Below are 23,743 nucleotides of genomic sequence, written 5' to 3' on the forward strand. Positions count from 1 at the left end.
ATAAGATTCCACCGTGGTAAATCTTTGTAAATATAAGGCTCTCCTCGATGGTCAATTGTTAGCCCTACAAAATATCAAACAAACCCTAGCTTAAGATAACGGAATATACTCATATAACCCATACAACAACTAAAAAACTAAGTTTTAAAGCATATTTTCTGGGTAATAGTAAAGAAGGGACAGAATATTCGCAAAAATCACAAACCCTATATTTTTACAAAACCCTAGCTTTTTGGAATTCATTTAACAAAGCATGTAAAAATCATTAACAATCCTAACTTACACAAGGAAATCTTCAAGATTGTAACACGAACAAGACGAATCCAACTTCAATCTGGAGAGCTTCAATTTGGAAAAAATCGCGAAGAGAGCGAGAGAAGTGTTCTGTCAATTTTAACGATTTATGAATCTTCCCCAATTAAGACATTTACAAATACACGTCGGATACACGTGCTAGTTGTTAAATGGTTATTCTATACACGTCGGATACACGTGGGAGCTTAAATACACGCGCCTTGGCCGTTTATGAAAAGTGATAAAAAAATGCTTGGATGGTTCAAATCTGGGGTGGTAGAGGTGTTCAATAGGTACTAGGTGTAGTTGAGGTGTTTAAATGAATAATGAGGACAACTTTGAGTGGCTACAGATGACTTTGGCCTAAAAAATAGTTTGAAATAATTCTGACGTGGCATTAACATATATGATGTGGATATGACATGCCATTTATGTTAGGGAGAGTGAGCTACACAGGGATTCAAAAGTCTCATTTTAATTAAGTTTAAGGGTTTAGTAGGCAACTGATTAAGTAGAAGGGTCTAAAATACAAACTCATACAAGTACAATGGTCTATTGGATCATTTTGCCAAGAAACAATAACAACTAACTAGTGTGATAATCGTAACACAATAAACAACATATGACAAAAATTACAAGGGTATGCCTAGTACTACAACATGCACTAAAAGGTCAAAAACTTTGCAAAGCAAGACAACACCTTATACCCCTACTAACTTTCTATCTTAATACACGACCTTCGGTCTTTCCTATCCAGAATCATATCCTCGGTCCAGAACCACCTCTTCCCAAATACTCTTTTGATAATAATTTTCGTTCTTACTTGTCTTTTAAATATTTCAATTATTAGAATTAGTGTGTTAAAATAATCATATCAATTATTTTTAAAAAATAAATATGTCAATTTCAAATATAACACGTAAAACTGAGGAGGAAAATTACTTTTTTATTTCATGTCTAAATGTCCAATTAAAGTAACCAGTTTTAACCTTTCACTAAAGATTTTTTTGTTTACAAACGTAAATTATGGTATAGTGATGGAACAACTTTATTTTTAATCAGAGATTTCATATTCAAACCTTAACTATGAAAAATTCTATTAGTAGCACCATTTTCAAATAAGTTTTATCGTGCGTGATTCAGATTAGATTTAATTGGAGCTCTATATGGATACCGAACAGAAAAATAAAAAGCATAGATCCTACCCACTCAAGTTCAGCTTTTGAAATCGAGTCCTGGCGCCATTTCAACTCCTCCTTCCATCACAAACCACAAGAGAAAAATCAATTTCCCCAAAACCCTAACGATTTGAACCAAAATTGCAAAACTGGAATGAAAAATTTCTTCAAAAGCTTCTGAATAAACATTGGAAAAGGACCCAAAACCCTAGGCTGAACGAGTCTTCTTCTCTTGAAGAAACAGTCATGGAGAATAAGAAAGTGGTGGTATGTCCGGAGAACGAAGAGTTAGCAGCGTACATGTGGAACAAAAAACAAGAAATGGCTCAAAGCCCTGATGGGATTTCGGAGAATATCTCGATGACTCTCCAAAAAGCATATACCAATCTCTGCAAGTCCAAGACCCCGATTAAGACTCTAAAAGAGTTTTCTAATATCAAGTGAGTAAATTCTTAAAACCCCATTTTCCCCACTTGAGTCACTAAAAGAGTGAAGCTTGGAATTGGGATTATTATTTGACTTTCCTTTCAATTCTAGGGGTGTTGGAAAATGGTTGTTGAGGCTAATGAAAGGGTATTTTGAAGCTGATGATCGTGATGCTTCGTCGTCTGAGGAGAGTGATGACTCCACTGAGAAAGGTAAATCTTGAAGTTAGTTTTTGTACTCTGCCTATTATCATGTATGATCATTGCACTACTTAGAGGAAAAAAAGGTGGAGTCTTTGTAGCGATGATGGAGTGTATAAAGGAGGATCCTTTATAATGCTATTGGAGTGTATTCTTGAGAAAATTAGCTTATGCTCCTTTTGTCTTTTTCAAATGCATTTGGGTGTTTAACCGATTTATTGATTCATGTGAGTTTTCTCAATAAACTGATTGACTATGGAATCTGCATATGAACTCGACAATTTTAGTTAACGGCCAAATTAGCTTACATTTGTACGTGTGGTAATTTGACCCATTGTATATTGGACCTACTGATTGACTGTTCTTGTGGTTTTCAGAAATAAAACATCAATAATTGTGTAGGACATAACAATGCAAGACTTATTTTTTTTTGGTCGAATAAACTGTTATATTGATATCATCAAATGTCTCATCCAGTTCTACAAATGTTGTGACAAATACACCATAAAAAACACTTAACAATGCAAGACTTTGTGTATGTGGAATTGAGTTTTCTTAGTTAATTACTTTATTTATCTGATCTTTTTTGTATTTTGATGGAGGATATGATTTTGGATCAATTGGAAGTTACTCAATTCTTTTCCATATCTCTAGGGAAGAAAAATAAGGGAACAAAGCGTTACATGCCTCAGAAGAATTCCGTGGCATATGCCTTACTGATCACGCTGTACAGGTGAATAACTTAATTTAATGCATTCTGCATTGCTTTGTTTTAATAAATTGCCTTTTCAGCAATGAAAAATTCATGATTCTAGGAGTACAACAAACGGTGAAAAATATATGCATAAGCAGGAGCTTATTGATGCTACTGAAGCTAGTGGCCTTTCTCGTGCACCTGTTGGGTACGCCTGCTGCTGCTTAACTTAATTTCTTCCTATTTAGTTCAGCATATAATTTAGTATGTACTAAGTGAATTTTGTGCTCTTTCTCCATGCTATATGCAATGCATTAGACCCGAGAAAGGGAAAGGAAAACCCGGACAATTTAGCTCACCAAGGGACTGGTACAGTGGATGGAGCTGCATGGCGAAATTAGTAAGCAAAGCCCTTGTTGCTAAGTCAAGCTGCCCTGCAAAGTATGCTTACCATGTCTTGATTATGCTCTTTTCTGGAACTCTGGTTGACTGCTTTTCTTAGATTTTATATATAAATTGCCATTTCATTTCCTGCAAGGTAGTTTATGTGCATGCTAGAAAATTGCAGCTTGGTTTAAGATTTGAAAGTTATGGCTAATTTTAAAAGGGGCCTATGGGTTACCTCCATCAGTTTGGATCTGTTGCACCTAATCCCTGTGAATTTTAAAGTATCCTTTAAATTAATTTCATTAATATGTGGACAAAGAGGCCTGTATGCAAGAAACATACCAAAATGTAGATAACATACACGAAGATATGATCTTCTATGAGCAACACTCAATCTTCTATACAACAAAGGACCTCATGGGTGCATCAAAACGAAATAAGAGATGGAAGGCTACTACTCAAATGTGCACAGTCCGTCTCTACATCTTCAAAAGTGCTCCTATTTCATTCTTTCCAATCAATCCACAGAAGTGCTAGTGGAGTAACACACCAAGTCCTACGCTTTTCCTCATTCGGCCACAATTCCAGCTGAATATTACATCTTTCACAGTGCCTGGTATCGCCCAAATAGTTGCAAACCAGTTAAGAACCTCTCATCATAACCTCTAAGCAACCCTGACAACGTAGAAAGAGATGGTTGACATCTTCACCTGGTCCTGTGAAACTAAAGCACCAACTCACATAAGTGGCCTTCCTCTTCCACAGATTCTCAACCGTCAAGATCACTCTTGTAGTTGCTAGCCAAGTGAAAAAAAACCCTTTCTCGAAATCTTAGTAGTCCAACCGCTTTATATGGAATTCAACTACCTCCTTATTCAAAAGATTCTCATAATGATTTAACTGAAAAAAACTCCTTTATTCATGACATCCCACCTCCATACATTGTGTCTACCTTGTGAAGTTTTTCTTTATTAAGCAAATCGATCACGCTTTAGAACTTAGTCACCTCTCAATCTTGAAAATTCCTACTAAACCTCAAATCTCAAAAGCTACATCTTGTAGCCTCCAGACGTTGAACTTCATCTCCTTTTGGCATTAAATTCTGTAGACTTTGTATTTTTTTTTATGAGCTACATACATCAAACGACATATCAGATGCATGGATCTGGGGGGAGGGCGAGCACGATTTATTTACTGGTAGTTCTTTTTATAAGAGTTTGCTTGTGAAAGGAGTGTTCTTTCCTTCATGACTCCATTTGGATCCCTAGAGCTCTGAAAAAGATGTGTTTCTTTGTATGATTGGCAACTTGGTGGCAAGGAGTGTGATCTTAACAGCAGGAAATCTGGGAAAGAGGATTATCACCTAATATTAGTTGGTGCTTTATGTGCAAAAGTCCGGGCAAATATGTAGATCATTTTATGCAAAGTGACTTATCGATTATGGAGGGTGGCTGTTAACTTGTTTGGGTTGCAATGTGTGATGCTGGGCACAGTGAAGTAGGCTTTGCAAAGTTGGACTCATATGAGGGGGAAGAGAAGCCCAAGGGCATGGAGTGTGCCCCCCTAATCATGTGGGTTATTTGGAAAGAGAGAGCATCTTTGAAGGGGTGAGGCAAGTTTTTGTAAAAGAGTAAAGTAGTTTCTGTCTCTAGTTTCTTTTTGGTGTACTTAGATCCCTATTTGTATAGAGGATTGAGCCTTTTTTTTTGAGAATCGTATTTTGGGGTAGATTCTCTTCTTTTGGTATATGGCTTGTATACAAGGTTCCCACGATTGTTAACAAAATTATTTATCTTATAAAAAAAAATCAAACACATGAGAGGTGTACGTAAGAGCTTTTCTTGGCTATAGGGGTGAGGGGTAAATAGGGTTCCTAATGAATTAATTGCACCCATTCATAAAATGAGATGTATCGAGATCTACCCTACTAACAGTGTAGATGTATAAAGGCACTACTTTGCAGCCATATTACATGAACCATCATCTTATAAACAGTCATATTGTGCTTTAGTTGCTATGCAAGTGTGTATCCTTGCATGCTCAATCAATTTATTTTCCTGATCTTTTTACTTGGTAATAAACCAGGCATCCTTTGTCAACAAGTGCAGATATATGCTGACAGAAGAAGGCAAAGAGATTGCACAGGAGTGTCTTTTGAGGTCAGGAATTGCTGATTCCAAAGAAATATCGGCATCTTTAACTGGATTTTCAAATTTGAATAAAAGGGACAAGCCAGATAAGGCGACATCTAGCAAATCATCAAATATGGAAGTTCGACATACTACTTCAGTGATAGAAAGGGGAGTGCCATTATCTCAATCATCTGACAATGTGAGAGAAAGGGCAGTGCCATTATCTCAATCGACTGGCAAAAAGAAAATGAATGTCATTCCATCTGAATCTCTTGACAGGGTACTATTTCTGTTTTAAATGTGCAACTTTGGATTTATTGCTTTCATCAGTCTTCAAGATAAACATAAATATGTAAATATCAAAGCGCTCTATTTAATGCTTGCTAGTTGCCAAATTTGGTTCATGTTCTATGCGGTTTTTATGGTCTAAGGTGATGGCTGCAGCATCATTGCCACTACCATATTAGATTAGACTAAGTAAAGCAATTCCTGTATCCTGCTATTATTAAGTCTGTTTTTGGCTATTGTTTGCTGCAGAGGCAGTAAAAGTTGTTTTCTAAGCATTGACCATCCAGATATCCCCTTTTTTTCCACTCAAAAATTATGTTTGAATGCGTTAAAGAATTCAATCCGTATTATATTTTCACCACTTAGTAAGTCCTTCCACCTGTTCAAGTCTTGGACTTGTTGATGTTTTTAGTACTATGTTTTCTCATAGAAACTGGAAAAGGACTGAATAAATATTTGTTTCTGTGATCTTAGAAAGATTCACCCAAATTACTGTAGCATCTTTATATTAAGCGTACCTCCAAGCAGATCTAAAGGTCCAATATTTGATAACAGTCCTTATCCTTGATTATCTCTTTGGGAGGGTAAAAAGAAAAGGCTGTGTATCTATATGCATCCAGTCAGTGATATGACATCTCTAGCCTATTCTATTATACACAATATTTGCTTTCAGCAACTTTTTCTTTTATTTCCATTGAAAGATGTTCCTTGAGTTCTACTTTACGATGCTTCAAAGTTGTTTCATTTTCTTCTTTTAAGATTCTTTTTGAAGTAATGCTGGTGTTTGTTGAACTTATTCAATTATCAATATGTGCTTTGTCTTTTGTTCTGTGCATCTGATGTTGATTAGGTTCTTGTAGTTTATTCAAATGGGATTTTCCAAGGAACAAGTAATTCAGGCTTACTCTGAAGTGTTAGAAACATCACAGAACAAAGATGTATTGTTACTCTGGCCATCTGTTCTGTGTCGTCTTCGAGAAGATCAAGTTTATGGTTTGTTTTTTGACTCCCTTTAGATAAGTTCATGTTGATTATATTGTTGATACTAAGATTTAAGAATTCATAGTTTGGATTGTTAGAGGTGCTGAATAAAACCATTATAATTAATTGTCCTTTCTCATGACTTTGGTGCCTCTCAATTCCCAGGTCAAGTTGGCAGTACTAGAGTTGAAGATAGACTATTTGAGTCTACTTGCAATGGAACAGTAAATAGTGCAAATCCTTCTTGTCGTGCTGATTTTGCACATTGTTCGAATGCTTTGAGAGGTTGTTCATCCACTGTAAGTGCAGAGTGATACTATCTTTTATCTGAGTTTAATGACACATTAAGATGTATCACTGAAGACTAAAAACATGCATAGAAAAATGAGGTTGTTTTCTGTTTTTAATTTGTTTGTTCAATTGTGTGTTCAGGTTGTTGATGAGCAAATACCATGTCTGGAAATTAGATCCAATCCCTTGGCAGCGCCGCCATTGGCCAATGGAGAGAAATTTAAAGATGTTTATGAAGTAGTTTTGATATTAGATGATCGGGAGCAGTTTACTTCTCGAGGGTAAGTAAGCTTCAGTTTGTTCATTTTTGACAACAATTTTTCAGTTTGTTCATTTTCGACAGCAATTTTAGTTTACCGTCAGTATTATTATGACACTTGAGACCTGAGGATGTGACCTAGTGGTCAATTAAGTGTGTGCAAACCTCGGAGACCAAGGTTTAAATCCCAGCAGATGCTCGGTGAAATAGTTGAAGTATGCGCAAAAGGCCCAGAAGTGACCACCATATATAAAAACCCAGTATTATTGTGATGGTTTACCACTTACCTAAGCACTATACAATTTATTTCTTTTTCTCATGTGTGCTTAGACCAGAAATGTGGTGATATAAAGTTCACTAAGCCATATTCAGGTTATCTGCTGAAGCCTTGTGTCACTTATCCTATTAGTTTAAAAATCTAATATATCGGCATTCAACCGTATACCTGGTGCTCTGGAGATGGCAATCTTTATGGATTAAATTTCGGATCCGCTCCAATGTTACCAATTTCAAAATAAAATAAAAAGTAATTCTGATCCAGCTCCAAGTTTCTTCCAGCTTTTCTGCAATGGTGCACTTTGACATGCCAGATATTTGACTCTCCCTATCACTAAATTCTGTAAACAGATTATACCTTAGTAAAGCTGTTTTTTTTAACTTGCTGCTAATTTGAAAGGTGATCTAGCAGCATCGCTACCTTGCTGTGCTAATATGGAAGTAGAAAAAAAAACCCTGATTTTTTCCTGATCAAGTTCTGTTTATTCTGAATATTAAAAGGGTTTCTGTATAACTATATAACAATTTATTTGCTCAGAGAAAGCAAAGATTGATTTGTCTTCAGATTATTGGTTATTTCATATATATCCTTGAAACTTTGCTGATTAAGGGAGTAACCATTCAGATACAGTAATGTCTAGAGCGTGCTGTTTTCATCTGCTATTGTTAAGTAAAAATAGAGACATGAGAATGATATCATTAAAGTTGCAGTCATTCAGCTCTCCTTTTTATTTCCCAAATGCAACCCCTCCCCTATGCCTGTGCCCGCAAAACAAAGAGAAGAACAAATCCAGGATGACCAGAAAATTAGCAAATGCAGTAAAAAGACATCCTTGCTGTGAAGATCTTTAACTTTTGTCTTGTACTTGTCTATTTTTGAAGGGATGTTTAATTGGCTATTTTTTTATTTTCTTGTGGACTCATTGAAATTTGTGCCGTTATTCAGGTCACGATCCAGGAAGATAGTTGACAACATCAGCACACAGTTTAAAATTAAAATAGATGTAAGCTTTTGCAATCTTTCCTCTTTAAGTTTCTCTTTTCTTTTGCTTTCTTCTATTAACTGAGACAGGAGCAATTATATGAGATAAGTAATTGTAAAACACTTTATTTTGGTCAGCTTTCAATTATTTGAAAATTCTCACCATGTGTTCCATGCTTATTTTTGTAAGTTGTAGATGCTTTTTTCTTATAAGTAATTAAAGATCTTATAAATCTTTGCACTAAGCCCTTTCTCAAAATAATCTTTGCACTTAGCCAGTGAATAAGGCATAACTACAGTTTTTTGCATCCTCTGTGGTGTCTAGCATTGCATCTAGTTCAAGTGCAACACCAGATTGAATCAAAAGCTACCAAGAAAACATCTCTCTTAAGGCTGTAAATATTTCTTTCTGCTATGTCTTTCAAGCAGATAGTTCACCAAATGGCCAGAGGTTAGTATTCCAAGTATTTAAGAGATTTCTTTCCATCCTTGCAAGAACTCAATAATGGATTTTGGCATGCACCGACCCATGTCAACTATTACCAAAAATATGTTCCACAACTGGCTAGTGACCCGAAGAGGTGGCAAAACTTCTTCTAAATGCTCTTCACACAATGGCCATCTGCTGCAAACTGAAATCCCCTCTTTTGCAGGTTTGCTTGGGTGAGACAAGCCTCCCAAGCAACGATCCAGGAAAAACAAGAGACCTTCAAAGGTGCCTTGTTTCTCCATATCTTTTTCCAAGGTCATAAAACCCTGTCTATGCTGGAAATTAACATGCCGTAATAACTTCTTGCTGAAAAGAGACCCTTAGGATGTCTTTTCCAACCGATGGAGTTTGTTTGTTTTGATCTAAGGTTATATTACTCAACATCTGGAGCAAAAAGCATAGTCCTTCCACTTTCCAATCACTATTATGCCTTCTGAGAAAGAGATTCCACCCTTGTGTTGAAGTAAATACTGCAATTTGCTGAAGATATCCTTGAAGAGGTCTTTAGAGGAGCTGACCCAACGTGTCTCTAATTTGTTCCGATATCCTCAGATATGTTTCTGTAGTCCGGTACCATGAGGTGCTGTAGAGATTTTGGTGCTCCAGGGGATCCAAGTGTGATTTTTTTCCACCAAAACACTCCTCCAATGTGCATTTACCTCCTTGTTGAATCTCCAATGCTATTTCATCAACATGCTTCTGTTATGATTCTTTAGTTTCTTATTACCAGTCCTCCTTTACTTTTGTGTCGGGTGACTCATTTCCAATTCACAAGACAAAAATAATAAGTTTGGTTATTTCCTTGCCAAAAGAAGTCTCATCTCAATTTGTCCAATCGTTTCAAAACAGAGGAAGGAGCCAGGAAGGGAGACATTGTGTAGGTAGGAAGTGCGCTGAACACACTGTTGATCAAAGAGATTCTGCCCCCTAATCAAATATACTGCTGCTTTCAGCTTGCGAACTTCTTATCCATCATCCCAATCACTTCATTCCATATTGTCACTAATTTATATTTGTCTCCAAGAGGTAAGCCGTAAGCCCAAATACTTCGTGGGAAGAATTCTGACATTGCGGCATTGGCTAGTTGACTGATATTTGGCTTTATATACTGGAAAGAGAGAACTTTCGTGAAGTTAATGTGAAACTCCAAGACAGCTTCAAAAAAGGTAGAATCATCCCCAAAATCAAATCGGATGTTTCTCTGTATCACAGATGGTCAAAGTATTGTCTGCATATAAAATGTTAGTGATTTGGAGATTTCAATGGCCTCTACGGTCCGCTCAAAACCTAAGATCTAATCTGCTTGTACTGCACTAACATCTTGCTAAGACCCTCCATGACATGAATAAAGAGAAAAGAAGAAATAGGATCACCTTATGGTAGTGATAGATGCTAGTACTCTATAATTGGAGACAGGACTGCTGGCAATTTCTTCATTTCTTTCTTTCTTTACTGTTCTTATATTTCTAGCAGTTTCAAATTTTCAATTTATCAAAATATAAATAAGGCAAAGGGTTTCTAGCAATTTCATCTATGTTGGAATCAGATACTTCATTAGTACTTTTAAAGGATACTTGCACAATTTGTAAACAATGGGTCGTCACACTCATCTGATATTGAAAAGGAAAAAGGTACTTTCAAAGGGTATTAACACTGTAATTGCGATACTTACTGTCTCAACAAGGCCTAGGGTCTCATAGTATCTGCTGGTGGCCGTGCTTAATGTTGAAACCCTAATAAGCATACAAGATAGTTTTTAAAACTATTGGCTCCCTATATATTCCACAGCAGCTGATAGATGTAAGATTAATTTTGGCACTTCCATAGGTTAGGCGCTTGCCTGTTGGTGATGCAATCTGGATAGCTCGTAACAAAGTTATTGGCACTGAATACGTTCTTGACTTTATTGTGGAGAGGAAGAACGTTGAAGATTTGCAAAGTTCAATCAGGGATAACCGATATAGAGATCAGAAGCTGCGTCTTTTGGTATTTTCTCATCTTCTTTTCCTTTGGGGCTGATTAAGTACATCTGATATGCTGTGGGTTATATTTACTTGTGTATTTTTGAATCGTCTTTTTGTAACTTCCATCTTTTAATTATTTTTCATTGTACTGAGCCTTCCACAGCCATGATACATTGACATAAGATTAGTGATAATGCAGTTTGCTCTGTTAGAAATGTACCTTTTATGCCTATGACTCTAAGCCCTGATGATCTGGATGAGTGTGTACGTCGTTGTCCAAAAGCAAAACTGTAGTTTAATTTCTTGGCATTCAAATATTGCACACATCCTTTAAGACTGGCGTGATTTACTGTTAAAGAAATTGTACGACTTATCAACAACAAAGGAAAACTATAAAGGGATTAAACTGTTATTTAATCTCTTGTAATGATGGTAAATGGGAAATTGAGTAACTAGTTTTATCACAGTGAGTGAGTACAGGCACTTGTATGCATACTTTTTAAATTTCTTGACTGTCTTATCTGTACTTTCATTTCGTTATGGGACTAACTTTTGCTCAGTGAGCTAGAATCTTGATATTCGATAGTATTCAAAATGATCCTTTTGAGATCAGATCATTTTTGTTAATATTGTTAAATTCTAGTAAATAAAAAGATGCAGTGATGGGTTGAACACAGTCAATCTTGTACTCGTTATAGTATTAGACAGACTTGCAGCTTAGTTTGAATTATGTTTTAACGTACATCAACTGTGAATATCAGTTGCTGGTACGGAATGTTAAAAGAGGAGAAGACATCCTTTTGAATACTAATTATAATTTTCAACTACTGGATTTGGCTTAAGTGTGTAGGGATTATCTAGTTCAGAGACAAATTTTGCAGAGTGTGTTATATACTTAATTCCCCTGTCCCAATTTATGTGGCACCATTTGACTTGACACAAAGTTTAAGAAAGAAAGGAAGACTTTTAGATTTTTGTGGTCTCAAACAAACCTTAGCCGTTTGTGTGATTAAATATTTCATTAAGGGTAAAGGAGGAATTTTAAAGTTAAGTTGTTTCTAATTATAGAAATGTGATATTCTTTTTGGGATGGAGGAAGTAGTATTATTTCTTGTACGATGTATAATTTAACATGTGTTTTTGAAAAAGGGATTGTTTAAAACAAGAGGAATATTTGGTCATTTTAGTTGGTTTAATCCATGTACTACATCCCCTTGTTAGTTTTCCACCTCCCATCCCTCATAAAATAATGCATAGGATCCCACATAAATTATGCAAATAGTATTTATGTTAGCAATAATAATGTATAAGTAGTGCTGAATTTTATGCATATAAAAAAATGTAACCAAACATGGCATAGCTTATGCTGAAATGTAGGTATTATCACTCTTTACAATTGAAACCAAAAGAGGACCTAGTGTCTGTGAACTTAATGAGCTGGGTTTTGCTTGTGTTTACAATTTTTTTCTTGTGACAAAGGTTGTCCACACCTTTCACTTAGAGTGGGAGTGGTTCGTAGTTTCTTCTCTTAGGGGTCGTTTGGTGTGAAGTATAAACACATATAGCCCTGGGATAAATATGTAGTGACTCTTAGGGCCCGTTTGGCGGTATCATGATATGGAATCATGAGATGAAATTGAAGGTTTGTTTGGACATGCGATATAAAATTTTTGTGTTGTATATTTTCTCATAAACATAAAAATCTCATAAGTTGTAAAACTATTAAAACAGCCCCAACTGTTTATTCAATCTTATCAAATAAACAAAAAATTATAAAATCGCATAATAAATTATTACAAAGTTATTTGTTCTCCACTTAAGTAATTGTTTCATCTAACTTTAATTTAATAAAAAAAAAATTGAACATAAATTGTAGTGTACTAGTCTTAATATAATCCTCCCACATAGTACATACAATTTCCTCACGTTGAACTTGCATTTCTCGATCATGTGACCGAGAAGACAAACCAACATTGTTACTTTGAACCATTTGTTGGTCAATATCCTCTGCAACTATATCTTCATGTTCATAGATCATAAATATTTCATCACTACTTTGGTATTCTCGCAAATAATTATGTAACACTGCACAAGCTATGACAATTTTCACTTGTGTATCAATATCATAATGGTTCATGCCTTGTTTCAATATTCTAAATCTATTTTTCCAAGCTCCAAAAGTCCTTTCAATCACATTGCGCAGAGATGAATGCTTATAATTAAATAGTTCTTTGGCATTTTGAGGCTCTCTTTCACTTCCTCAGTAATCTTGCAAATGATAGCGTAGTCCTTTGTATAAAGCTAAAAATCCTTTTGTGTTTCGGAAACCAGCATCAACAACATAATATTTATCTACCAAAAAACATTTTATAAAGAATTACTAAAAGCATGTATGATGTAAATGAGACCGCTTTGTGTAAATAAATAATATTTATTCTAAGGATGTAATTTAAAGTTACCATGTGGCGGAAATGAAAATTGTGACGTTGGTTCAACAAGTGCATTCTCAAGTACTTTACTATCATGTGCAGTACCTTCCCAACCAGCAGCAACAAAGGTAAATCGCATATCAAAATCACAAGCACATAAGACATTTTGTGATGTTCTTCCTTTGCGATTACGATATGCTTGTTGCACCGCTTTAGGAACCTCCCCTTCTATATATGTTCCATCAATCACACCAGCACAATCCTACCAAATAAAAAATACATCAATATTAGTTTAGTGAACATAAAATAAATTGGAAGCATTATAGAATGCACTTCATAAAAAAAATGTTTGTAATAGTAATAAAAATAGTGCTTCCAAGACAATGCAAAGTCATAAAATAAATATTATCTCTTTAAACAAAGTTGATAGGAAATATGTAACTAAATACTAATAACTTACACATAAAATATAAATGTTCACTTATTAAGGCCATAAAATAAATTTATTAATGTGATTGAAATTTTACCTTAAACCAAGGCCAAAATCGAGTATTATTTCGAATTTTGAAATGTACACTAGTCATATTTTTTGGTTGTATAAATGTTGGTGTCATCTTGCTAATTGCCTCGGCAACTATTTTAACATGCCGGTTAATTGTTTCAAGTGAATGTTGAAAAGTTTCACAATCGTGTGGTGTGAGTTAAAGTGACTATATGTTGGTGAGAATAATAAATTTTATGTCGGTGAGAATAATAAATTTTAAAAAGTAATGATGTGATTATAAATTTCATTTACATATGAAACAAATGGTTAGTAAATATAAATGTGGGGTTGTTTTAACAAAATATAAATTCATGGATCAATTATTGTATTAAAATATCTCAAATCATGATATAGAATCACCATATAATTCCATATTATGATTTTTGGAGAATATGGTATCACCTCTCATGATATGGAATCATGAGATGGAATCAGCGTAAAATCACATGTCCAAACGCTGATTCCATCTCACGATACCATATCGTGATATGGTATCGCATGGCCAAACGCCTACTTAATTTTGTGTTTGGTTGGAAAGTTTGGGATAACTTATCCCGGGATTAATAAATAGTACCGGGATAAGTTATCCCTCCCAAGGGGTGGTATAATAATCTCATCATAATTTGTCATGGGATAAACTTGTTAAATGACAAAACTACCCTTGAAACTCCCACTTACTGGCAGCTGATCAAGATTCACGTTTTGCAAAGTCAAACTGCTGATTCTAGTGCAATGTCCACTAATTAAAGCCTAAAACAGAAGGAATTTCCATGGATGTGCAGTTTACACCTAACATCATCAATTATCTACGATAACTTCGGCAGATTTAAGAGCAATTACATGTTGGGGTCTTATATGTTGCATTCGAAGCCAAATAATTGTTGTGTTGGAGAAACTTCGAGGTTGATCAACTTCTGCGCTTTTTATGTGTTTTAAGTAAATTTGTAGCTGCATTTTAAGTCAATTTACTATTGTGTACAGATAAAATTATTGCTGTACTGTTTGTTATTTTTTGAGGCCAAACTCTGCTACATTTTTTTATTATTGGCTACTAAATTTTGAGCTCTAAGTTGCTTCATATTTTATACATATTTTTATAGTAAATGTGATAAGTAAAAGAGTTTTCTGATCACATCATATGTTTTCTTTAGCGTGGAGTATTGACACCTCCAAAATTGACACATAATTGAACACAAAGAAAATTCATGGGAATTAATACATAAAAATAGTTCAGCTAAATAAGGTAGAAGTTTGTTTTTAAGAATAAATAACTAAAACTCTACCAAAAAAATATATACAAAAAGCTAAATAAGAGGGTATTTTTGTAATCAAACCACTTATTTTAGGAAGTATGCAATGGTTTATTATTTTTTATACAACAAACCAAACAATCAACAAAAAATAATGTCAGGATAACTAATCCCAGTATAACTAATCACAACCTAACTTATCCCAGCATAACTTGTATTCAAACCAAACGACCCCTTAGTTACTGATGCCTATAAATAACTAAGGGTGAATGTTTGATTCGATTTCCCTTTTCGGGGAGTGGACTTGTATCATAGTTTCCATGGGCAATAAATAATAAAGACGAAAGAAGAATGACTATATGGGCTTAACATCTCTACTTAGAAATGTCATGATCCTTTGGAAGAAGTTTATTGTCACAACTCACAAGCTCCATTGTGATTCCCTTAATTATTTCTCTTTTTACATTCTTAATGTCCTTTTTCCATAATTCTTAAGTGGGTTTTCTGTTGATTTATGCCAGAGGTGTGGACTCAAGAAGCTGATATATGTCATTGAAGGAGATCCTAATACTTGTGCTGCTGCCGAAAGCATCAAAACAGCGTAAGTTTTAAGTTTCTTTTCTTCTTCTGGTTTCTTTATATGCAGTTGGATCCAGCAAAGACATCTTAGCTTTTCGTTTTTTACTTGATGTTTTTAAATTTTTACTTCTGATTACCCATGATTGCATTAGTTGTTTCACAACCGAGATCTTGGAGGGCTTTGATGTGCTAAGAACAAGTGGTTTGGGAGAGACTCTGAGAAAGTATGGATATCTTACTCAAGGAATCAATCAGTACTACAGATGCATGGATAATGAGCGGTCTAATTCCAGGCTTTGCCCCAAGTTTAAAGAATTTATTAGGAAGTGTGAAGATCTTGATAAAATGACAGTTAGCGATGTGTTTGCCATCCAACTAATGCAGGTACGTATTTTCACTACAAAGTTGGCATAAATTTAAGCTTCCTTATTAATAAAATACTTGTGAGTTTAAAAATCTTCGGTTGTTAGGATTTGCTGCTTGATAATAATCATGAATTTTATGTACTACTAGGTTACTGTTTCCATGTAAAAACACCTCCACCAAGTTTGGGAAATGGTATGCTGTATTAGCCACGAATTCACTCAATTAGCTCTATTTTAATGGAGTTATTTTAATGCGTGCAGGTCCCACAGGTGACAGAGGAAGCTGCTATTGCTGTTCTTGACGTGTATCCAACACTTTCATCTCTTGCTCGTGCTTACTCTCTGCTTGTGAGTTTGCTGTTAAAGCTTCTTGTTTGCCCCCCTGTATTTGAACAAAGAAAGATAAGAATATCCTTCGTTCCAGAATGTAGGGCAAACTCCCACATTTATGAAAAGTGGGGAAACTGATTAAAAGTGAGGGAACAGAACACTAGACTACTTCATGACTTCATCTATTTAGAGTTTGCCAACCTCACATGATTGCACTAATTCATGCAAAAGGCTTGTTGCCCAGAGATGCTTGGACATCCCTCAAGATAATTCATTCTAAAGAGATTGTAGCATTGCACTCTTAAAGTAAATGCATCACTTGTTGGCAAGTTATACAGGGAGTACGTCATAAGGTCATTAGGACTTAGGAAAGCTATATACCTGTATTTCAGTTTTGGTGCCAAATACATCATAAAATGGATGAAATTTAAATGAAAAATCATTATAGGTGATGTGACTTTTCATGGGAACATGGCTTACTACTGCCACTTTAGGTGTATTCTCTTCCTTGTATTATAGTGCTAATAAAAGCTATCTGTGGGGGAGAGAACAAAAGGATTGCAGTGTTTGCTAGAGGAAATACGAAAATCAAAGCTTACTTCCAAGCCAACTAAACCGAGCTAATTTACTTTTCTGTGCAAGAGACATTTATGAATTTCGGAGTTAGTTTGGAGTAGCAACCAATTGGGCAGTAATATTGCATTGAGAAGCCCTTAAAGTCCCTGGATATCTGTGAAATTTATCCGTCAATTGTTAACAAATTCTTTGGAGGCTATGCACCATAGTATTCCTCTCACTATGTTGTGTATTAAAAACACCTGGATCTCTGGATCTGTATTCATTCTCTTTGCAAATTCTCCGCCCAGTAGTTCTCATGGAGATCATCCAAGAACTGTTTCTTATTTTTTTGGCGATTCCAATGTTTGTTTTTTCAGGACGGTGATGTTCGTGCACAAGAGGAAATGCTCAAGGAGCAGAGCAACAACTTAGTGAGTTCAGCTGCTAGTAAAAACATTTTTCAACTGGTTTGGAGCAGCTGATTTCTGTCATTCAATATAATTGATAATGCAGTACAGAATTTCTAATATTCTGTGTATATATACGAAAAAGCCTCATCTTCTAGCCAACCTTGGTTAGATTTGTCATTCAAGCTAGCTATTTGTGTGATTTGCTGGAGGATCACTACTTTATTAGTGCAGATAAATCAAAGAAGCCCTTAATATCAAGGTTTTTCTTGTTCTTACTGCATCTGGTTCTGTCTTTGTTCTTTTTTTTTTTTTTTTTGTTGAAGAATTAGAGTGAATTCAAGAATGATTTTTTTTTATTATTTCCCCACAAAGTTTGGTTGTGTGATCAAGTACTTACAATGTATTTCTTTTTTAAATTTCAAGTATTCATGGTACTTACAATGTACACAACTTTGGTGAACTTTAAATACTCTCTTTTTCCAACCTACTATTAACTCAAGACCTTTCTTTACCAAATGGTTTTTTTTCATAACTAAATGTTAGCTTCAAAACCATGTGAAGGAATATGAGCATCCAATGCAAAACTTTCCTTAAAGTTCTGAACAGAGTGACCCAGACTAAAATAAGCATGGATAAATTTCAATCTAAAAAAATAATTTTTTATATATATATAGAGTAAAATATAAAAATAAAATAAAATTTATAACTGCGCGAAACATGAATAATTTCTCCAACAGATAAATAAGTGAATTAAAGTATAAAAAAAAAGGTTATGGTTCCTATGGGCACGTAATGAAAAGCACTAAAGAAGAATAAAGGAGTTATCTTCAGCATCTTCTTTTTGTTTATTGCTCAACTTTAACTCTTTTTTTCCCTTTATCTTTTTGGACAAAATTGAAAATTATTTAATCTTATATGCAACTATCATTAGAAAACACACCATGGTATGTCATATTAAGCTTTGGAAAGCAGCGTCGGAGCCACAATTTTTACTAAGGGGTTCGAAAGTATGAAGAAATAAACACACAAAGAAACAGAAGAGGATTCAATACCTACTATATATATCTTAAAAATAATTTTAAACATGTATAGATAGAGAAATTTTCCGCCAAAGGGATTAGGATGAACCCCTCGGTCCTACCTACCTCCGTCCTAGTTGGAAAGATCATTTAACTAATTTAAGTGCAGTGTTGAACAGCAATTAATTGTTTTAGTTTCCATGTTTGGAATTCCATTTTACATATAGATATAGTAAAGAAAAAAGAGTGAAAATTGAAATGTAGTTCATTACATAAAAATAATGAAAAGAAAGTTACATTAAAGTGTCCAAGAGAGGATGGCTTCTAACCAACTTTGTCTGAATTATACAACTGACAATTGTTTTGCTGCTTTCATATCTTTAGTCAAGATTCAGGATGTTTCCCCTTCTTAAAGCTATCAATACTTTATTCCTCACAAAAATAAAACTAAGGTACATAAATTTAACTTAATTGTTCATTATTAGTTGGTGTAAATTTTCTGTGATGAAAAGAAGTTGATGTTGTCTTGAAGTTGCTCAAAGTTCTTTTATGAACCAGGTAAAGCCTCCATAGCTATCATGAGCTTTCAAGAATCTCTACTCCGTTAACGAGTGAATTGAATTTGTTTTTATCTTAATATTGCATAGTGTAATTTTATTGAATAACTAAGTTTGAACTGTGCTGCAATTGCAGGCGTTCTCCGGAAAATTTTCATTTATCATAAGAGTTGTTGAGCCAGTATTGTGGTGATGGGAAAAGAAATGGGAGTTGAAAAGCTTCTGGTTTTGTTTTTGGTACTAATCTCAATCAGATATTCAGAGCAATTACAATCATCTCAAGTGCAAACACTATTGAGAATTCAACATCTTTTGAACTATCCAACAGCTTTGAGTAGTTGGAATAATGAGACAGATTTCTGTAAGATTGAGCCAAGTTCAACTGTTACTGTTGTGTGCTACGACGAAAACATAACTCAGTTGCATATAATAGGGAGAAAAGGGACTTCCCCATTACCTAGAAAGTTCTCCATTCGTTCATTTCTCAACGCGCTTGCCAAGCTTCCTAGCTTGAAAGTCCTTAGATTAGTTTCTCTTGGTTTATGGGGGCCGTTGCCTGACAAACTTTCAAGACTTTCAGCTCTCGAGATACTTGACTTGAGTTCAAATTACTTCCACAGTGGCTTACCTGAAACAGTTTCATCCTTAACGGACCTCCAAACTTTAGTGTTAGATGGAAATAGGTTGACTGGCGGAATTCCAGATGGCCTTGGTTCACTTTCAGTTTTGGCAGTTTTGAGTTTGAAGAGCAATTCATTAGATGGACCTTTGCCAGATACACTGCGTGATTTGAATAATCTTCGTGTACTTTCACTTTCGAAGAATAATTTTAGTGGTGATGTCCCTGATCTTAGCAGTTTACAAAATCTTCAAGTTTTAGAGTTAGAGGACAACTCTTTTGGTCCAAAGTTTCCTCAAACTGGAAGTAAAATTGAAAGCATTGCTCTAAGGAATAACAAATTCACTGCAAACATACCAGAGAAAGTTCAGTCCTATTATCAGCTTGAACATTTTGATATTTCTTCCAACAACTTTATGGGGCCATTTCCTCCGTCGTTGCTATCTTTGTCATCCATCACATATCTGAATGTTGCAGGAAACAAGTTAACAGGAATGCTCTTTGAAGATAATCCATGTAACACAGCATTAGATTTTGTTGATCTGTCTGCTAATCTGTTGACAGGATCATTACCTAGTTGCCTTCTGTCTAGTTCTAGGAACCGGATTGTGCATTTTTCCAATAACTGCTTAGCAACCGGAGATGGTACTCAACATCCATTTTCATTTTGCCGGAATGAGGCTTTGGCTGTTGGTGTCTTACCTCAGCATCAAAGACAAAAACATGCTTCTAAAGTGATTCTTGCCTTGATCATATGTGGTAGCATCACCGGTGGAGTCATACTCGTATGCCTGACCATCTTGATTGTCAAATCTTTTCTTGCAAAGAAGGCTTCTGCCCAAAATACCCCAACCAGATTTATTTCAGAAGATGCACCATCTTCATATACCTCCAAGTTATTCACAGATCCAAGTAAGGTTCCTCTCAATAACCAAATTACTGTTTAAAATAGAAGCTTAGGGCAAATATATCTGCTCTCTGCGCCCTAGATGCCTGAAGGCGAGGGCTTTCCTTCAATTCCCAAGTGCCAAGTATACTAACTTGATACCTTTGTATTTCTTGTATAAGGATACATTACTCAAGCAATGAAGTTAGGAGCACTTAGTCTTCCATCTTATAGAATATTCTCTCTAGAAGAACTTGAGGCGGCAACGAACAACTTTGATACAACAACTTTTATGGGTGAAATTCCTAATGGCCAGGTATGGTATATGAACTCTATTATTCTTTCCTGCTATAGCATTGAGGTCTTTGGGTGTTATACTTATGGCCATATTAGTAATGTAGCTCACGTGGCAGATGTGGACAAGTCATTCCCAAGAAAGGGAGTTTCAAGTATTTGGGTAATAATCCATGGAAATGGAGAGATTGATGATGATGTTACACATCGTATTGAAATGAGGTGTAGTGTCTTGTGTGATAATAATGTGCCACCATGTTTTAAAGGCGCGTTTTATACAGTGGTGGTCAGACCAATCATGTTGTATAGGGCAGAGTGTTGGCCGTTCAAGAACTCGCATGTCAAGAAGATGAGAGTAGCGGAAATGAGAATGGTGAGATGAATGTGTGGACACGCTAGGAGAGATATGATAAGGAATGAAGCTATTCGGTACAACGTGGGAGTGGCCAAGATGAGGGAGGCAATACTGAGATGGCTCGGGCAAGTGAAGAGAAGATGCACAGATGTTCCATTGAGGAGGTGCGAGAGGTTGGCTATAGTGGTATTAAGAGAGGTAGAGGTATGCCAAAGAAATTTTGGGGAGAGGTGATTAGACATGACATGACTTACGTGTAGCTCACCGAGGACATGACCCTAGATAGGAAGATATGGAGGTCGAGGATTAGGGTAGAAGGTTAGTAGGTCAAGAGTGTTGTATGGTTTCCCTTTTTAGTATTGTTATTACTACCCTTCTATGATCCTATTCTTCGATATTAGTTTTACTGGTTTTTTCCTTTGCTTCAGTTATCGTATTATTTTGTTGTTGTTGCTACTAATATTTTCTTCATTGTTTTCAGCATGAATTCTTCGACTATGTTTGCTTTACACTCTTGTTTTCTATATGTTTTACTTGAGCTGAGTATCTTTCAAAACAACCTCTTTACCTTCACAAGGAAGGGGTAAGGCAGCGTACACCCCACCCCACTCTCCCCAGATCCCACTTGGGATTATACAGAGTATGTATCAGTATGGGTGTTATATTAGAGAGGTGGTGTGGACTTGTAGTAGTAATGCCATCTGTTTGTTCTCTATCATTTTGGCACAAAAGGATGAGTTTGACTCTTGAAGAGTAAACCTATTAATTTTACCAGCTGTTCTCGAGGACTAAGGCTCACAAACGTTTTCTGTTTTGGATTCAGATGTACAGAGGGCAGATGAGAGATGGTTCCTACGTTACGATTAGATGCCAGATAATGAAAAGAAGCAACACTAGGCAAAATTTTATGCATCACATAGAGTTGATATCCAAGCTCAGACATCAGCATTTGGTCAGTGCTCTTGGACACTGCTTTCAGTTTTACTCAGATGATTCAAGTGTCAGTAGAATTTTTCTCGTCTTTGAGTACGTACCTAATGGGACCCTAAGGAGATGGATTTCTGGTAATTACTTGACAAGCAGATATATACCCTTTCCCTATTGTTGGATGTAAATGTGCTTCAGTAATTTGATGTTCTCTGTTACTTATTTGCAGATAAACATGCTAGACGGAAACTAACCTGGACACAACGTATAGCAGCTGCTACAGGGGTAGCAAAGGGCCTACAGTTCTTGCATAATGGAATTATCCCTGGCCTCTTTTCGAATAATTTGAAGATAACCGATATTTTACTGGATCAGAACCTTGTCGCCAAAATTAGCAGCTACAATCTGCCTGTTCTGTCGGAGAATATCGGAAAGGTGTGACTACCAACTTTCCAAAGTTCATCATTCTTCTACTCACACTAACAAAAGCAGTACATATATATGCCACAATACTAACTTATGCATATTTGCAGGAATACTGTCAAACTTTTCCAGTTGATTATAACCAAAGGTGTGTACAAATAACTGTCTAATCAGAGCAGCATAGTATAAATCAATTCTATGACATTTTATAACTTATTTACATGCATTTTCACTCAAATTAAGAAAATATTGTATTATTTAGTGATTCTGAAGCGTGGACATACTTTAATTCTTACCTACACTGATTTATAGGGAAAAATATGAAGAGAAGTTGGATGTATATGACTTCGGAGTTATACTGCTGGAAATCATTACAGGGAGACCGATAAAAACTAAAAATGGCATCCTACTCCTACGAAATCAGGTACCATATACACACTTATCATCTGCCTCTTTTTCATTACCTTCATATAGCTCTGTGAAATACGAAGTGAATAAGCTCAGAGAGTGTACATGGCAAATGAAAAAACTTCAGATGGAGCTGTGAACATTTGAATACTGCAATAAGATGCACATCCAGAAAACTACAGACGTTAAGATGTACACATCATTCGTTTCTTCTAGATGCAAAAACTGTAAAGTTATCTATCAAAACTCAAATAAGAAGAATGTTATGTAGTTATTGGTGCCTATTCATGATTCTGAGGTATTATTAATGCAAATTATATTTACTTATCTTTAGAGTTCTGGCTCTTTAATTTCTTCTTGTTATTTGATGTACTAGTTGCAAGTAAGCATGACGGGAAATGGAGTGAATGTGGTTGATGTAGCAATAAGAAGAAGTTCATGTTCAAGTGAATCATTGAGGACGATGGTAGAGATGTGCTGCAGGTGTTTGTATGAGGATCCGGTGGACAGGCCATCGATGGAGGATTTGCTATGGAATTTGCAGTTTGCAGCTCAAGTTCAGGATGACTATCATAGTAGTGATGCCTCTCCAATTTCACCTATACAACTTTCAGGCCAACTTGTCATTCAGTAGAGACCATGTCAATTACTAGTAACTAAACATCTTTAACTATTTTTGGACTCGAGTAGCACATTGAATTACAAAGTAGCTTGGCATTTGGTGAATAGATGTTTAGTTAAAGTATGAAAAAAGGAATATTTGATTTTGAATGTTGTTTTGCAGTCATAGGTTTATCCTACATTTGTCCACTATTTTTCTCTCTACTTGTTCAATTTTGGGTGATTCAAATTCCAATGTGTCCCCTGGATATGTAGGGTACTCCCTCCGGTCTATTTTACATGTCATGTTTGTTTTTTTTGTATGCTATCTTGGGCCATCTATTTTTA

General features: G+C 35.4%; 2 protein-coding genes and 1 long non-coding RNA gene across 4 annotated transcripts; 2 read left to right on the forward strand and 1 right to left on the reverse strand.

Moving 5' to 3' along the window:
• Window positions 1-1,538: 1,538 nt before the first annotated feature.
• On the forward strand, window positions 1,539-17,643 carry LOC125853581 (crossover junction endonuclease MUS81). Its single transcript, XM_049533296.1, has 15 exons — window positions 1,539-1,912; window positions 2,010-2,110; window positions 2,753-2,831; window positions 2,914-3,000; window positions 3,111-3,233; window positions 5,288-5,591; window positions 6,460-6,592; window positions 6,746-6,879; window positions 7,013-7,152; window positions 8,353-8,410; window positions 10,706-10,864; window positions 15,587-15,666; window positions 15,797-16,028; window positions 16,271-16,357; window positions 17,275-17,643. Exons 1-15 carry the CDS (start codon window positions 1,719-1,721, stop codon window positions 17,377-17,379), a joined length of 2,016 nt encoding a protein of 671 aa, XP_049389253.1. The 5' UTR covers window positions 1,539-1,718; the 3' UTR covers window positions 17,380-17,643.
• Window positions 17,644-19,030: 1,387 nt separating this feature from the next.
• LOC125849972 (uncharacterized) lies at window positions 19,031-23,207 on the reverse strand. 2 transcript variants are annotated; one of them, XR_007444734.1, is made up of 6 exons: window positions 22,852-23,207; window positions 22,219-22,373; window positions 19,860-19,966; window positions 19,512-19,727; window positions 19,341-19,439; window positions 19,031-19,242 (listed from the first exon to the last, which is right to left on the reverse strand). It is a non-coding gene; the product is annotated as an uncharacterized LOC125849972 (long non-coding RNA). The 2 variants fall into 2 exon arrangements; XR_007444733.1 differs by having other exon boundaries at window positions 19,512-19,732.
• On the forward strand, window positions 19,076-23,595 carry LOC125849961 (probable inactive leucine-rich repeat receptor-like protein kinase At3g03770). Its single transcript, XM_049529905.1, has 7 exons — window positions 19,076-20,414; window positions 20,571-20,704; window positions 21,861-22,101; window positions 22,194-22,399; window positions 22,498-22,535; window positions 22,700-22,811; window positions 23,172-23,595. Exons 1-7 carry the CDS (start codon window positions 19,076-19,078, stop codon window positions 23,427-23,429), a joined length of 2,328 nt encoding a protein of 775 aa, XP_049385862.1. The 3' UTR covers window positions 23,430-23,595.
• Window positions 23,596-23,743: the final 148 nt, after the last annotated feature.

The sequence above is a fragment of the Solanum stenotomum genome, chromosome 1 (assembly GCF_019186545.1).
Source record: "Solanum stenotomum isolate F172 chromosome 1, ASM1918654v1, whole genome shotgun sequence".
NCBI classification, from domain to species: Eukaryota; Viridiplantae; Streptophyta; class Magnoliopsida; order Solanales; family Solanaceae; genus Solanum; species Solanum stenotomum.